The sequence below is a fragment of the Corvus kubaryi genome, unplaced genomic scaffold (genome assembly GCF_017639235.1).
Source record: "Corvus kubaryi isolate FWS band 111438036 unplaced genomic scaffold, C.kubaryi_AGA036_p1.0 128, whole genome shotgun sequence".
NCBI classification, from domain to species: Eukaryota; Metazoa; Chordata; class Aves; order Passeriformes; family Corvidae; genus Corvus; species Corvus kubaryi.
Genome location: NW_024580663.1, coordinates 24,885 through 42,548, shown reverse-complemented (window position 1 = coordinate 42,548; position 17,664 = coordinate 24,885). Strand labels below are relative to the sequence as shown.

Below are 17,664 nucleotides of genomic sequence, written 5' to 3'. Positions count from 1 at the left end.
TGCCTAGTCTTGATTACTAAGCATCAAAAATGATAAAAACCACTCAACCAGATCCTGTTTTATCCAAAAATAACTTTTGTTCATAAGGCTCTTTTTTCCAAACTTCAAATGTTATTTTTTAAATTTCTCTACATCCCTTCTCAAATATCATAAAATTACTGTGATCATAAGTCTTTCCAGTCTAGATTATAGTAGCAGACTTCCTCTTACTTAGCTGTAAATGTCTACCAGACAGTTACCTAAATCCAGGATGCTCTCTTCTGGATCTGTAATAATACAAAAGGGTCCTACTGAAGAAGATTAATCAGTTATCTTCAGACAGCATGAACATTCTGAGCATGTCAACTTCAAATCTTTTACTAAAAGCAAATTTAGAAGAACAGCTGAAACTGAAACAGCTAATTCTGAGATACCTAAAGCGGGGAGGGAGGGGCAAATATCATACCCTTGTTTACAGTTCTCTCCTAATGATTGTACTGGATGAATCCATTTAAATTCCTTTAGTCTCCCAATAATAGAGTTTTCCTCTCTCAAAAAAAAAAAAAAAAAAAAAAAAAAGAAAAAGAAATAAAACCATTATTTTAGCTCTTTTCTGAAGCTATGTGCTAGGATTTATCTGTTTATATGTCCCAGAAATAGGCCTGGCTTTTTGGCTAGAGGAACATGCTGGACACCAATGTACCTATGGCATGATGGATGTTCTTATCCATAGGGCTCTGATGTACAGTCAGAATTTTAGCACCTGTTGCATCCAAACTCACTGAAAGCAGTTGCAATAAAGCATTCCCACACAGCTGGTAATGGCTCAGGTTATTAAGAATTAAGAATCAATACCACTGGTCATCAATACAGTTCAATTCCTTAAATCTCACCCAAATTTCTAAACTAAAAATGTTGTACAAATGGAATAGGGCCATAGTTTAACACGAATCCACTGGAATGTGTCGTAAAGGGGCTCAAGTGTATGAGAAAGCTCAGTCTTAGTATTGTGGCTTCCTGGTTTCCAGCAATTAATTTCCAGGACACTGCTCTTTCATACCTTACCATTTATGGTTACAAAAGGCTTTGTAATAGGGGAACTAAGTTAGGAGTTCAGCCCCAGAAAAGCAAACCCAGAGAAGTACAGGAAAAAAAAAATTATAAAAATCTCTTTCAGCTCTGAGCTCCACTACTATCCCAAGTCTGTCACGTAAAAGATTTTTTTTCACCAGAGAAAGCAGCATTTCATCAAAAACTGTGAGTATATTTCTCAACAACTGTTTTTCCTTGGGAGCATGTGATAGCTTTGTGTTTTTAAAAGTACAGTGTTTTGGGAAGCAAAAGGCTTTCTGTATCTGCAGCACTATGGAGGACAGTGCAGATAACTTTTCTGTAGCATGCAGACTGAGTTGTTCTCTCTTTTGTAACTGGATGCAATCTGATCATTCTTCAAAACTGTTAGCAAAGGTAGGAATAATATTTTCACAAATCAGAGTCTGGAGCTCATATAAGACCATCGTTCTTATTCATTTTAATGGTGAATACACCTTTACTCTTAGAAGTTTCATGGCTTTGGGTGTTCAGCATTATTTTAGAGGTTGTGCTTACCTACCCCTAAGTTAGAGAGGACCCAGGCACAAGAACTCTTGAAGGCTCCCCAGAAATCTGTCCTTAAACTGATTCCTTCTGTGCAGCCATCTATAGCATAGAATCAAAGGATAAAGTACTACAGAAAGATTTCAGAACAGCTGAACCGATCAAGTAACTTCTGCCTTTTTTTCCCCCCATGTTTTCTTTTTTTAAAATCCACCATGTTTAAAAACTAACGGAATTAGTCTTAAACAACTGCATACGCTTTTAAACAACAAAAAAAAAACAACCTAACATCTTTATTTCACTCTAGTGGCACATCAGGTAAACAGTTCAGTAATAAAGCAAAATGCTACAGCACATTTCATAAAATAAACATAGCTGTATCATGTTACACAGTCAAAATACTGCTGTTTTGGGTTTCCAAGACAACTACATGAGAAGCTTTTATGTGCACTTTTCCATTGGGGCTCAGCATCACCTTATTCTGTATCATACAGAATTTGTGGTCCCAGATGCACAGAAAGCTTATTAAGTAATGAAAGAAACTGGTGCTTCCCGGCTGCAGTACTCCCCCAGTACCAGCAAGAAATGCCTGTAACTGCTAGAGGATGAAATGGAGGGTGGGGAAAGGGAAAGAAAGTGCTAACACAAATGTAGTTTTGACTACAGTCTGTTGTAAGTGGAGGGGCAGCAGACGAGAAAATGATGAGCACAGGATTGAAACAGAAAGGAAGAATCCTTTCCATGGGTTGACACAGAGCAAGTGCAAATGATCCAGCTAACTCTACCCAGAGACAGTAGTAAGTATGTAAATATGGGCTCTGTTCCAGTAACGTAACCAGTACAGAACTCGTATTTATAAATCTAAAACTTTTGCCTACTGCTTCTCACAAAAAGCATTTGGCCAATAAACTGTCACCAAACACTATACTCCTCTTACAAATCCAGCAAAGATGGTAATTTTAATTTTGTTTATACAAGGTGTTTTGAGAATAAAACAAGGTGACTTAAGTTTGCATTTCACAGGAGAAAACAAATGGCTATTGTGCATGTAGAAGCGGTAGAGACCAAAGGGCAGAGACAGGCCTGTTTAAAAAGTCCTCATCACTTTAGAGATGTGGATGACTTGCATCACTCATCTTGGTATGATGCTGTATTAGAACATAATGTTCGTCTGAAAGCAATACATAAATGTTCAGTGGAGATTCACCATATAGTGTGGGATAAATCAGCTCAAAGAAAAAGCAAACCAAAAAACCACACTACCTCACTGTTAATATTTATTCCCAACTTAAACTCAAGAGAGGAATTTAGCGGCCTTTCTTCTGCAAGTGAGATAAATTCATCAGTGCTAGTCATACCTTACCCAAATTAAGAGTAGTCTGAAGAGAGAGGTCCCATCTGAACTCACAGAGGTCGCACCACTGGAAACTCCTCAAAAGATGGGAGAGTAGGAGGAGGTAAAGACTTCCTGCCAAGTATCAAATAGCTCTCTGATCAAAACGGGACTATTCCAAACCTGAGTGGATGGCATTCCTAAGATTAACACTAGCAGCTATGAATGCAATTATTTTACACTGAAATTGCACAGCTAATGTACTGTATAATTTAACTGGATTGAAGAAGATTAGGCAGAGGGAACATTATGAAAACATTTGCAGCTTATACATTCCTAATAAGTACAGAACCACCACACAAAATCTGCAGTACAAAAATACATTTAAATTTTCTCTTGAAGGCTGGACTAAGACTGGCTTTGTACACTTCAACATCTCCCAATTCAATTTTGCTCAGACTCCCTGAGCCAATCAAGTCTTCTGCAGTGCTTAATTTTAAAAGATTTAACGATTTTTTCAGAGGAAACAATAAATCAGCTATTTCAACACTCCTTCTAATATACATAGAGCAAGGAGACAGAAGATTCTTTTAATCTGAAAAAATTAACCTTTAAAACAGTGAAGAAATTCCAAGTAAATATGTTTTTCTATATGTATGCAACTTTGCTTTGTCTTGAGAGCCAGAAAATTAAGGATTTTCAGCAGAAGTACATAGGAACGTTTATGTTAGAAAGGAAAAAAAAAATGCTCATGGGTTTCCTTTGCAGTCCTGTGTTTCCTCTTAAATTCTTCTGCACATGCATGAAATAGTGTTACAGATTTTTCTGGTCTTCTACATTTGAAAGCAGAAAAAAATGCATCAGAAAATGTGTACTTCAGTTTTAGGGACCACATTTACAGCTAATTTGCTACGGCAACACAACAATTATGTAAGCACCCCTGTTTTACTCTGCCTGAAGACATAGCTGGTTATTTTTTATGTCTACAGAAGCGCTCAGGGTGATATTTTTAGATGAACCTTTCTTGTTAACATTCTCTGCATAATTTATACGTCCTTATTCTCTTTGGGGTGGAGCAGTTGTCTGAACTGGGGAAACAAAGACAAACAGCATCACTTAGCAGCTCTTGCAGAGAACCAGGGTCAGGCAGTCTGTCTGGTGTCAGGATGGGGAACAACACTGCATTTAACCTCTGGGACACCTGAGAAAAATTTCCAATTTACACATACAAGTTCCTTTTGTGTCTTAAGGAGATGGTCTGCTAGTTTTAGATTATTTGAAGGATGAGTTTTGTGGTATTTCTGCTGCATGTGTGGCTGGCATTGAAGCAGACTTTTGGAGCAATTAGATTTCTCATTAATTCTTCGGTTAATAGTCCCACAGTTCTTGTTGATTACCCCACTGCTTCTCAGTGTAAATGGGACAGCTCTGTAAATATTATGGTTCATCAAAATTCAATATGTTAACAGCTCTAGGCCACTAGAAGTTTTCCACAAGACACAATAGCAGTACCAGTCTTTCATTTTTTCAATTTCTCATAGAAAATGAAAGATTAATCATTGTTACTGTACGTAAGAATTTCTTGCTAATAACACAGGTTTTCAGACATCTATCATTATCTCCCCATTGTGCTATAAGGACCTGCTACTCCAGTACCATATGGTCTCACAGCCCCTGTGCTCCAGGGCCGATAATGTTCCTTTATTCCACTTTCCCCTCTGACCAAGCAGCACAATAGGTAAAGGAGAGCCAGCTTAATAACCATTGGTATTAAGGTAGTGTGTTGCACAGTGTTCCAATATTCTAACTATTTTAGAATTCTTTAGGTTTTTAAAGTGTTATTTCCCATTTTCCAAACTAAAAGAAACGACAGAAGGTTCCAAGGAACAGTCACGGACACCGCGCAAGTTTCCCTGTCGCACACTCCTCTCCACATAGTTATATGTGAGTATGCCGGTGCAGCACAATTGTACTGGGAGCATTTGATACCACATGGTCTACCTACAGCCCCACTGACCAAGCAAAACACAATACCGCCTTACTTAAGGGCATTAGATCACATTCTGTATTAAACTCAAATGGCAGTAAACAGGGAAAGTTCATCTATGGCAATTTTCAAATTGAGATGCTTCTAACAATGCCAGTGAATTATACGTGATCATCAGAAAAACAATTTCTCTCAAAATGCTGTACGCAAAATTCACAGTGGATGTGGATGTTTTATTTAAAGTGAAATTAAATATGGAAGTGGACAAAATTCAGTATTCTAAAAATAACTTTTAGTTTCTAGGGACAGCTAAAAACAGCTTTACCATTTGATGATATAATGTACTACCAACTTCAAAATATATACTTGAAATCTGCAACTAACCCCAAGTTATGCTAAATGACCAAAGCTGTTTTACTGTCCACAGACATCTATATTTTTATTGCTCCTAGAACTAACACTCGGGTGTTATAGCAGTCTAAAAACACCAGCATGTTAATTTTCAAATACCTTTTTCCTTTGACCATTAAACAGTCAAAGTGAGGTGCTTTTACCAGTGAAAAGCAGAAGTAGCAGGAAAGAAAGGAACATTCAGAATACATTTCCATTTGTTCCTTTAAAAGCCGATGGTCATAGCTTCGAGGGCTATCTCATCTTTCACCAAATTCAGCATGGTCCCCTACTTGCAGTAACACCATGGCTTTCCCAGCCTTTAGCAGCTGGAGACCATCTGCTCACAGATAACCTGAAGAGCCTATTTGCCAGCTTCGGTTTGTGCTTGTCTTACACTGTATATAAATTTAAGTCTGAACACAGGTGCATTTAGGCAGGAACCATGCTATCCTGAAGGCCAGCCAGTAAGGATAAACACTAAATAGTTGCATGCACCTGAAACTAAAATCCTGAAAATGCACTGCCTAAAGCTGTGCACCATTGCTTCGTGCAGGAGAACAGAACTGAAAACTGATTCTGCATGAATGTAACATTTTCCTTTCCTCCTTCTGCTCTGCTCTCCTCTCTTATCCCCAAAAAGCCCACACAAATCTTGCCAGTCTTGTCATTTGCCATAACAATAGCTTATGCCATGTTTTCATAAAAAACCAAAACCCCACAAACCTGCAATCACAGTTGTCAGTGCAGCAGATACTGGTGATGAGTTGAACTTGCAGTGAAAGTTCTGGACTATTTCTATAGAAACCGATATGTCACTCATAATGATTTAATGGCATATGGACTCCTGGCAATAATTTTCAGATTCTCTTCAACAAAACATCATGGATGATTTATGGCGGATCATTTAAAATGCTCTTTGTCAAGAGAGTGGAGGGGCTAATGCCAGTCAGTTCTGAGCTCAGGTTCAGACAGCTCTGCCCAAGAGTTAGCTCCCCAGCATTACACCAACACTCCCCCGACATCAGGTTTGGAGCACCTCTGAATGGACAAGGCCAAGCAAACATGCAGAAGTCAGAAATCTCAAATGCTAAAATTCTAGTTATTTCAGTTCTTTTGAAATAAGGCAACCCCATTTCAAACTACTCCAAAATAAAAGGCATGATGCAAAAAAGGATTTCACTCTGGGAAGGTTTTCCCTTCACGCAGCCTTACATGCACACACACTTCTTAAAGTACTACACGATAAATTTTAAAAGTAACAGAGAAGTCTAATGATAACAAAAAACACAGCAAGTTTGGTTCGTTTTTTTTAGTTCTACTTTTTGCAAAAATGGGTCTGTTCCTCCATTGATTATATTTCAGAAACTTGTTACACAACTACAATAACTGTCATGTTTTACCTCTATTTTCTGTATTTTATTTTACACCAAAAAGAGATTGCTCAAGTTTCGCAACTCTGAATCATGCTGGGAAAGAAGCTGGTGACTGCACAAAAGCGAGGCGAGACGAGAGCCCTCTGCCTGGGACTGGGAATGGTTGCGTGCTCCATGATGATGTACTTTTTTATTGGGATCACCATTGTGCCATTTTACACTAAGAGGTAATAAGAGCCATTTGTTTATGAAACTAAGCTATTCTTTTTCCTGTTAGCATCATATACAATAATTAAAACAGTGATAAATCATATGTAAGTACATTGTACAATAAACAAAGTGCTCTCAAAGAGCTCATAAGGATTTAAGACAGAAGAGAAAAAAAAAAGTGTGCCAAGAATTCATCAGGCACTTACAAGTAAGCACAAAAAAAGAGGAAATTATTCTCCTCAGAGCTAAACAAACCAGATTGAATCGAAACATTTACTGTCAAGTCAAAAAGCCAACCACACTTGTCAACGCTTGACAGTGAAAAGCCAAGCCTTGCATAAATAAGAACAGTTCAAAAAAGCTTTTTCAGGTGCAGAAGAGTGTTGTGTTTAATGTAACTTGAGTAGCGGAAGTCATGGTAAAATTGTTCACTCAAGAATCTGTATTTTACTTCCAAATTAACCATCCTAAGAAACTACCACCTTCAACAATCCAGTTTGCAGAACATAATGAATGCTGAAGGAGTTACTAATACCCACACTTTAATTTAATTTTGCAAGTTCTGCCTACACACACAAAATCAATTTGCAAAATATCAAAGTAACAAGACAAAGAGTGCAGCTCACTTTTTCGTATTTCAAGATTATGACAGAGAAAGCAAGGACATCCACTCCATTCTTCTTACTAGAGCACCTTTAATCTCAAAACTATTTGAAAACCATTCTCTTTAAAACAGAGTAATTCACATATATTTCATTTTTTTCCTGCCTCCAGATCACATGACAAAAGACACGTAACAAGATTAGTTTCATAAGAATTGGAGTGAGACTGTTTCTTGACTTTTTTTGCCACCAAAGTGTAATACTGTGAGCAAAAGTTTACTGTGTTATCAATATTAGAAAAGTAACTCTTGAGAAAAATGGATAAGCAAAAGCTAAAACTAACTTTTTCAACAAAAAATCCTGCTACTTATTTATGCAAGAGGCCCATGCAATAAAGAAAAAGAAAAGCGGGAAAAAACATGGGTACTGATCTGAGTTCTGAGGCTTATTGAATGAAATCAGTCAAAATATTTCTGAGACATGAAGTGTACTGCATTCCAAGTATTTACTACTAAACTTTAAAATCCATAGCAATTTTGCTCTCTTGAATAAAATGAAACCGGTTACAGATGAGGAGATCAGAATCTAACTGAAAACCGCAGAATGCATAAAAAACAACAGCAACAAAAATGCTTTCTTGAACTTACTCGCTATGGCAGCCCTTCTCCAGGTGTAGTCACAGGTTCAGGGTGGGCACATTTCATCACAGCAGGATGGAGCATCTATGAACTCCAGCCAAGCCACCACACACAGATGTATTTTCACATGCAACTCGCAACAGATGCTTTGGATGAGCTTCAAAGAAATAACTTTTGTTTTGTTTTTGTAGTGTTTGGACAACAGAAACTGTGTGCAAAGTACTCAAAGCCAACATCAAGGACAAAGTTTTCTGCCCAAACAGCGAAGGCTCAGAGGATGAGGAAATCTTTCCTTATCCGTGTCTACAGGTGTGGGTTAATCTGACAGCCTCAGGACAGGAGGTTATGCTCTACCACACTGAGGATACACTGGAAAGAAATCCTAAGGTACTTGCAACACAGATAGCAAGCTCATTCTCTGCTACTATCAAACGCTTTTGAGGAGAAGGGCTTATGGTTTTTAAACCAAGCAGCACAGTAACAGCAGGAGTTACTCATCTTTTACGTATTAACATCTGGGCTTAGACCAAGGCAATTTTAAAGCATTCCAAAAATTACAGTTTTGGATTTTATTTTAAACATTACATTAAATATTAAGTTAATACTTCTTAAGGAATTACCCCAACACGAATATACACTTCTGAACATTTTCAAATATGTAGGCCTCCCAGTTGAAGACCCATTGTAGCAAATGGTTTATAAGATGCAGCTTGCTCAGTTCCTTGTTGAATTAGCACATAAGAGACATCAAGTTTAAAACCATCCAAAGTAAGAGCACAAATCCCAATTTTACTTGCATTTTAGGTGTATATTATGAAACAGGGAATGAAGAAGGAGAAAACGGCAACATGATGCACAGTTTAGACAGAAGAAACAAATCAGTGATTTTGGACAATTATCACACAGAAAACCCATTTGTCTTTGTTTTAGTCTGCAGCAGTTTCCCGGACTCATGGAGAGGCCAGTGGCACTGTCATAAGCACCTGCGTAAGACAGAGATGCTGAGTATTGTGGTAGGGGTCCTTTGGTTAATCATTTTAAGGATCTCTTCCCCAGAGGATGAGTGCGCCCACAGTTGGAACAGAAATGTGAGTGCGTAATATTAATTTGGCATTAGAGGTCTGTGAAAGATTAGGGAAGAGGAAAACAAAAGGTCTTATCCCTTTATTCCCACCAGTGTTTCTGCTTGGTAATCAGCAGAGTGCTCAGTATTTTCAGGCTTGCTCCCCCAGAACAAAAAGTGGTCCTTCAGGTACCCTATCCCAAGGAAGGTCAGGTTCAGTCCAGTTCCAAACCCACGAATATTTCAGAGGTGTTATTGCACCTCAACAACTCTCTTACACGAAAATTCAGATCTTGGATGCCCAAGATTGAAGTGCTTTCAGAATCCAGAACAAACGTGCTCAGATTACAAGTGCAAAGAATTTATATAGATTAGAGCTTCACACAGTGCAAACCTAATAGCATAAAACACTTCAGCTGAAGAGAATTCTTCTAGCTAATGCCTATCTTTATAGTGACTGTCTCAGGGAAAGCTACATGCAATGAAGGAGCAAAGCAGAAATTACCAACAATAGAAGGAAACAAGAGTCTTGTTCATTACAAGGGGAGGCACTTTGTTGATGTCCTACCTACTTGCATTAGTGCAAGTAAAATTTTTGGGTAAGGAACCACCCCTGCTTTTGCTTTGGCCAGGTTCCAGTTTAGTACATTCAAGCATTATTATGTACCCAAAATAATACTGCAGAAAAAAAAGGTTATGAAAAACAAACAAACAAAAAATACTGCTTCAAAGACTATTTCCACTGAGGACTAAAAAACTCTGCATTATTACTACAGGTCAAAATAGTTCTAATTTACAAGGATAAGTAGGAAGCCTCCAACAGCCATGCTTGCTGTATTTTTCTACTAGTTATAATCAGAGGTGTGCAGTAAAACAACTTCATTCTCCTGCACACTGACAAGCCGGTGTGAATTTCTGCACTACTAACACTTTCCTGCTGTGGCAGTGCCTAGAAGCTCTGTTAGGAACTGAAGCTTGGCAGTGTAATAAAGAAGTGACAGTCTCAAAGACTGCAGGGGTTTTTTGAGCATGTATGTTATTGGTTTCCAACAACATAACTCCAGTCTGTAAATCTGGAGACTGGGGGCATAGACGTACTGATGGAAACATGACATGGCATGGCAAATGAACATAATGAAAACTAGACAACCTCCAGGGATGCCAAACCGCAGAAGAGTTTGTCAGCAGGAATGTGATTTTTTCACTCAATCTGACTTAACTACAAACTTTGTCTTAGAGTATTTATTATAATGAATCACCTTGATTTCTTATTTCAGTGCTCATACGTCCCAGACAAGTTGGAGAACTCTAAAGAAGTTAAGGCACGGATAGAAACAATTGCAAGCAATTTCAAAAAATACCAGACTTTCCCTTGTTACTATGACCCAGGAGGAACACAGACCAATGTCATTTTAAGCAGACTTTATCCCTCAAAAGGCCTTCTCTTTGCTTTCCTCTGGCCTACACTCATGTTTACTGGTGGATGTCTGATTATTGTTCTGGTAAAAATTAGTCAGTATGTTTCTGTTCTTTCTGCTTGGCAGTAAAAAAAAATATCTAGAATAGATTGTTGCGATTGTTGCGAGACGTTAAGTTGCATTTGTTCTGCCTGTCTTATTGGCATTTTGTGACTCCATATACCATATTCAAGGGCAGGCATTCCAAAAAATGGAATAGCAACCGCTGTGGACGGCAATCCATTACACAAGGATAAAATATAAAACTGATTCCCAGGAATATCTGAAAACACCTCATAAGCACACAGACTTAGTTATTATCTATTGTTTCCTTGGGCTTTAGGAGGTACAGCTGCTTTACAAAGCTACAATTCACACTTACTACTAAACTCTTCTTCCACACTTGAGATGGGGTACTAATTTTCTGTCTGGTTGGTGCCAGATCCATACACATCATCACTGGCAGACACACCCTTTACACCCTTATACACCAATACAGTATGCACTCATGGCATACTCTTCTTGCCTGTTGAGAAAAGGAGCTTTGTTATGGGGCAAAAATTTTTTTTTTTTTTTTTTTAATCATGGCTCTCTCTGTCCTGGGAAAGAGAAGGGAGAAAGCCCCTCAAAAAAAAAATACACATACACAGACTTTACAAAATCTGCACTCTAATCATCTGACACCAATTTTATATACAGAAACGCATGCATAAAATACAGGGTATGGTAAAGAAGCTTATACTAAAAGTATGTTTTTCTATTTAAGTCAAATTAAGCCTTGCCTTATTTGAGACAAGTGTGCCACTCAAGGAGGGCTACCTGGCTGCCATTTCCATAGGTTATAAAACTGATACAAAAAGGAAGTTATGATATAAAGAATGTTATTATGAAATAGTGTCTTGGTTCTGGTCAGGGCAGGGTTAATTTCTGCAGTAGCCAGGAGGGGGGCACGGCCAGGACCCAGAGGTTATTCTGTAGCACCTCACCTCATTTTCTGGGAAAGGGGGAAGGGCTGCCTGCCAGCTCGGGTAGCACGGCAGAGGGAATGGTCAGGTATCTTCGGGGGTGAGAACTCGGGTGCAAATCGTTTCTCGTACAGTCTTTTATTAGTATTGTTGCTGTTACCGTTCGTTGTCTTTTCATTGCTGTTTCCAGTAAATTGTTCTTATCTCAACCCATGATCTTTGCCTTTTGTGCCTCCAGTTCTCCTCTCTAGGCCATCAGAGTGGGAAAGAAGAGAGGGGAGCGAGCAAGCAACACGTGGTTTGGAATGTTTCAATAGGAACACTCAATTGAGGAATACCATTCTTAAACCACAGCAAGTAAAATACATCTGTGATATCTTAATAAATACAACAAGCCAAAGTAACCACAGAAGTTTACATGCCTAACACCAAGATATTTCACAAAAGAGATATGTTTGTTTCCTAGAGCCAAGACTTCTAGGAATGCTCAGATGCATGTAGAGAGACAGTCTCTGTTCTCTGAATGTAACTGTTTCTCTCAGCCAAATTTCAAGTTGCAACTGGACACAGGTGGAACACCAGATACTTCCTGCATACTTCATTTGACTGGCATCTGGGACACAACCGGTACAAGATTTTTCACCACACAGTTGATGAACCACTAGGAGCTATCATTCACAGGGAAGTTTCAGGGCTTAGATCCAAATCTAAATTAATTACATTACAGTTTAATTATTCTCTTTAATGTTGTAGAATTCTGTAATGTTTATTGTAAGGAAGAATGAAATACTAACCCAGTACGTGTATTCTCCAACATTACTAACACAACAGTGTCAGAGTCTGCTTTTCAGTATGATCAGCAAATCAAAGGAAGTGGCTGTTAAAACTGGGGGGAAAAAAAAAAAAAGCTAATCCCCAAAAGTTGATACAGGAGAACTATGTCCACAAGAAGGAAAGTAAAAGTTCAGCTGGCACAGGTACAGATGGTTTGGGCGACCAAATGGGATGGGAAGGGGAAGAGATCCTGTTTTGTTAGTTCATAAAAAGCTGAGGCAGGAGTGTGGTAACAGCTTAAAAAGTAAGCTAGCAGATTGGATACTTGTTGAAGCTAATGCACTGTATTGGTAGCAAAACAGGGCATGCTTCTCCAGGCATGCATTCTTCAACGTATGTATCTCACTATGCAAAGCTCTTAGTGGAAGAGGCCTTCTCTCACACAGACACAAAGACATCTGCTCTGGTACTAAGACTTTCCAAATAAGAACATACTGAGAAGGAAGCTGGCAAAATTTGCTAGTCCAGCTTGCAGAAGTACCAGCTATGAAATTCTTGGCTTACAGCCTCATAGACTTGCTGCAGATGTAAATCTGGACATACCACCCAGGCTGGAGGCTGCACAGTGGTATCAGGTGTGCCTCTTCCCTTACTGCCCACTGCAGGGAGAGGCTGCAGTCTCCTTACACCTTGCTGCAAAAGGAAGGACTTCATAGCTGCAATCAGTTTCATTTTACTATTGTAAATAACAAATGCTAATAATAAAACAAGCAGAAAGCCATAGAGCGCAGCTAAGGATTACATGTCAGTTGAACCGTGGCGTATCTCCAACTGCAATAACCCACAGAAGAGCACAAGCATAAGAAGAGAGTGAAACTTGCGCCTAGTAAAGGATTTTCCTTGTAAAAGGTATTTAGAGTAAAAATAAAATCTCACATTAAATAGTACGAAAGAAATGAGGCAGGAGTGGGATGAAAAACACAGGTGATAATACTTGAATATGCAAAAACATGTATATGGTATAAGTTAAAAAAACCAAAAATAGTGATATAAAGCAGTTTCTACTTCTTGGCTTTACATGCAGAAGTTTTTTACTAAAAGAAATACTAAACAATAAGGTCTGGGATGAACATACAAACACCGACACTTTTTTTAAAATTCAGCAATTCTGAGCAATATTTTTTCTAATCACTTTCTTTCTAGCTATGATTTTCATTTATTCTAATTATAGCAGGTCTTTGATGTCTGTGCAACAAACTAATTCATATGGTTTATTCCTTCCTGGATCGGGTTCCCTCAGTTCAAAACACAAGCTGAATGGGAAAAAAAAGGAAGTTTATTAGAGTTTTAAATTCTTTGAAACCTAGGAAGACACTCTTATCTCATCCAAACAGCTTGAAGTGAGACACTGGCATGGGAAAGAGATGGGTAAAACTGTACAACACCATTGCATTGGCTGCAATGACTATGATAGTGCAATGCTGGCACATTTCAGAAGGCGGCAGGGGGCAGGGGAAACAGGTCTTGGACATTTTATACATTAATTTCTAGCTCTTCATACAGTGTTATTCTGTTGTCAGACTCAAATTTTCATCTATCCCATTGCCAAAGCAAAGGCCACTCTGGCAGTCTCATTTTATTATTGTATCAATTATGTTAAGAAACACAAGGGCTTCTTGAAAGCACCCCATTAAATGAACTGCTCTAGATGAACATGTGGGGAAACGTGGCCAGAACACAAGTTTCCTCTTGCCTTCAGTGGAGCTCAAACAAATAGCACCAGATTTACCATCAGTCACTTGTGACTATAATAGCGTACACCCTGTACGCCATTATCTCATGAAAAAAAGCACAAATAAAATATACCAAATTCACCGTACTGATATGGTGTAGAAGACAAGATCTTGCAGACAGCACCACTACTTCTTGTGTACATGACAAGTAATTTGTTTTTCTCACTTGTTTGTAATAGTAGGAGAGACATCTTGGCATTAATAATGAATTATAACCAACATCTGTCAGCTTTTTTATGACAGACTTTTACAATTTTTTATTCCTTCCTCTGCTGGTGTTTGGCAGGATATGGATGATATGGAGGAAAGTGGAAGAAGAATTAAGTAGACACAGATATAATTTTAAACCAACCTTGATATGTAAAGCAACCAACCTGTCCAGTATTCTTAATGTGAAAGAGACATTTTTCTGGTGCAGGTTTCTTTTGCATGCCAGTAAGGTTAATATGACAAAGCTGTCCAAGAACTACATTTCTTTTCTAGAGAGACAGACTGAATAAATTTTCCCAGTTTCTGAAAAAGTAAGCTGCTCTTAAGAATTTTTGGCACTTTTACATTTGCTATTTTAAAAGTTACCTAAGCCTGCTTTAGTTTATCCTAAGAAACAACTTAAACATTAAAATTCATACTAGAGCATATGCATGCGCTGCACACAGCCAACACAGCCACACACCTCCAAGAATTCTAAGCTTATATGAAAAGTAAGTGTTTCTGGTTTTGCTCCTTTTCTACGACCACATTAAAAAGAGCTTGACTCATATTTCTAAAAAACTGCATCATAACAGAGACTCTTCAGCCTTACACAAATATCTCTGCTAATAATTTAGTTTGAACTCTGTTATCAATTCCCAAAACCACCCCCCCTCCAACTAAACGCACAAAACTTGGAGAAGTCTGACCCTCACCTAAGAGCTGACCACATTTCAACAGGCGAGCAGCATTCAAGTATAGTATTATTTACTGTTGTCAGGACTTCCCACAGAGATCACCAGTACTCACATAAATAGCTGCCAGAGGTGTGCTGAGAAGTGTGATGAAAGGAATGGCCAACAAAAATAACATAACTTACCTGAGTGCACCAACAGAGGAACTACTAGACTACGAAGAAGAAGAGAGAGTTTATTGTGTTTGTTATTTGATTTTAGTAAAGACGTCAGCATAAATAAGTTTGGTACTCTTTCACTTGCACATTGGGAAAGGGAAGGGTGCAAGTGACAAGCAAAACTTAGACATGCAAAAGGTATTTCAAATGTATGCAGTAAGCAATGACCTAGATTTTGAAGCAAGGTACACACATGCTTCAAATTAACAGAGACAGTAAAGCGTAAAATGACACAGAGAAATACCCGCTACTGACAGTTAGAAAGTCTTCAAATGTTTTAGGCTGCACATCAGTTGTTTTCACCAATACATCTCTGAACGCATTGAAATAGCTCACTACAGTTGCCGGCCAGGGCAGATTGATAAATACAGGTTACAAACTACACAAGGCAGAAACAATTACATAAGGCTTTCCAGCACAACTCCAATCTTCACACAGCAACTTCTTTCAGAACAGCCAATTCCCAGAATTAAACCAGAACACCTCTGGAGAGACAGATAATAAACCCTATCAGAAAACTCCTTCAAGCCTACGAAACTCCCCCCAAAACCTAACAGAACAGAAGAACGGTATGAGCTAAAATGTTTTCCCTTACCTTTGCTGAGTGTACCCGAGATGAGTTTAAAAATAGTCTGGGCAAATTTGACAATCCCATGCTTGCATCTCTTTGAACAGCCACTCATGGTTCAGACGGATAGAAAGACTCTTCTCTCTTACAAAGTTCAGGAATAACAAAAAAATTAAAAGGCGAGTCCTTTACAAAGTTGATGCGACTGGTTATGCAGTGCAGAACTCTGCTCTCGTGCACCGAGCCCCAGGCTCTGCACTGAGGTTTGCTACTCTGAAGCTACTAGGAAGGATTGCAGTGGAGCAATGCACATCCCTTTTTAGTTAAAGGTACAGCTCTCCCTGTGAGCCTCTCGGCCGGGACTGCACACACCTGCCGCGATGCCCTGATAGAAGCTGCTAAGCACAGCAACACTTCAGCCAGACAGGCGAGGAGGGAGGGTTTCCCTCCCCAGGCTGTGCGGGCTGCCACGCTGGGCACTGGGAATGCAGCAAGAGATGGAGTCACCGCCTGCTGCAAATAAAAGAAACTGCTGTTTAAAGACCCTTTTCTTGGTGCCCTTTTCCAGCTGATTTCAGTAAAATTGTCAATTTTGCTCTCGTCAGGCCGAGAAAACCAGAAAATAACACTTTTTTTTTTATTCTACCGACACCGTAGTCACACGGTCACATGTAGAAGGCTGCATAGCGTTCCTTCGCAAAACCTGCTAGAAGTAGGAAAGCAAAGCTGCACCCAGGGAAAAAAAAAAAAAAAAAATCTTTATTTTAAATCTACCAGCTTAGACGCTGCTCCGATAATGATTTGCTCAGCACACAGGGATGTGCCAACCGGCCTTCCGGAGTCAGCGGGGCTCGGGCTCACCCCTCCGTGCAACCCCACATCTCACTTTTCGTCCACTGTCTCACGTCGTGCCGCTGCGGTGCTCACTCCACGTACTGTACTGGGAGTTATCCCCTAGCAACAACCACAGCTCTGGCTTCTCCAGTTCAATCAGATACTGCTGCGTGTCGCGAATACTCTGAATAAAGACTTGATGCATCCAGCAGCAAAGCGGAGACACCTCAAACCCCATCTGAGTGCTGGGCAGAGTCGAGCATCTTTAGGTTTAATTCATGCTGGCCTCGTCTCAGATGTTTTTAAACAACCCCCCAAATGCACTATTTGCTTGCCCCGGTCACAAGGCTTACCTCAGGTTTCTGCTCACACTCAGCTGCTGCTCGCTAAATTACTTGATCAGCCTTGTCTCTAACAAAGCGACCTGGAGCCCGCCATCACTTCAGAGCGGCAACAACCGAATACCGCCTTTACCGAGGGACAGGCGCAGCAAACAGCTTTGCACTTCTGGGAACAGAGATCCACCTTTCACTCAGGGAGCAGTAAACTGTTTTACAGGAAAACTTACGTTCCTGAAGCAAAACTCAGGGCTTTGCCAGACAGCGCACCTTGCTGTGAGACTCACGACTATCTGCGCCTCCCAACTAGAAGCGCCCTCCTGCTCCTCATCCCCGCCTCACACGGGCACCCCCGCACTATCTCCCGCCCCTCCCCTTCCCACACCGCCGCTCACCTCCTCCTCCTTCTCAGGCAGAGAGCCGCGGAGTATTGTACAGGGAGGCTCCTCAGCGTATCACTTTACCTTAAAAAAAACTGTTCTTTGGCATGGAAGAAGCGACTTGAGGACAAAATTGCCACCCTCATCAGCTCGTACTGGGACTATCACCCCCCGCGCTGAGCCGTCAGGCACCGAACGTTTTGCTGCCCCCTCACTTCAACCCGGTCGCCTCACTCAAGTTCAGGTCTTTCCTGATGGAATAGTCCACAGCTTTGGAGA

At 39.7% G+C, this 17,664-nt stretch overlaps 2 protein-coding genes across 5 annotated transcripts in view; one reads left to right on the top strand and one right to left on the bottom strand.

Annotated features, from left to right (window-relative positions):
• Positions 1 to 17,310, bottom strand: part of KCNIP1 (potassium voltage-gated channel interacting protein 1) — a 288,428-nt gene extending 271,118 nt beyond the window's left edge. Inside the window, exons 1-2 of one of the 2 annotated variants that reach the window (XM_042024433.1) lie at positions 17,021 to 17,310; positions 15,861 to 15,977 (exon numbers count right to left, since the gene is read on the bottom strand). In XM_042024433.1, the coding sequence (XP_041880367.1) occupies positions 15,861 to 15,948 (88 nt within the window). In that variant the 5' untranslated portion in view covers positions 15,949 to 15,977; positions 17,021 to 17,310. The remainder of the gene's footprint in view (positions 1 to 15,860; positions 15,978 to 17,020) is intronic. The other variant, XM_042024482.1, reaches the window with a different exon arrangement.
• KCNMB1 (potassium calcium-activated channel subfamily M regulatory beta subunit 1) lies at positions 1,058 to 13,447 on the top strand. 3 transcript variants are annotated; one of them, XM_042024501.1, is made up of 5 exons: positions 1,064 to 1,236; positions 4,773 to 4,852; positions 6,723 to 6,888; positions 8,303 to 8,498; positions 10,452 to 11,805. In XM_042024501.1, the coding sequence occupies exons 3-5, from the start codon at positions 6,752 to 6,754 to the stop codon at positions 10,719 to 10,721; spliced, it is 603 nt and encodes a 200-aa protein (XP_041880435.1). In that variant the 5' UTR covers positions 1,064 to 1,236; positions 4,773 to 4,852; positions 6,723 to 6,751; the 3' UTR covers positions 10,722 to 11,805. The 3 variants fall into 3 exon arrangements, with proteins under 3 accessions (XP_041880438.1, XP_041880435.1, XP_041880428.1); XM_042024504.1 differs by lacking the exons at positions 4,773 to 4,852; positions 10,452 to 11,805 and adding an exon at positions 11,835 to 13,447 and having other exon boundaries at positions 1,058 to 1,236; XM_042024494.1 differs by lacking the exon at positions 4,773 to 4,852 and having other exon boundaries at positions 1,065 to 1,236.
• Positions 17,311 to 17,664: the final 354 nt, after the last annotated feature.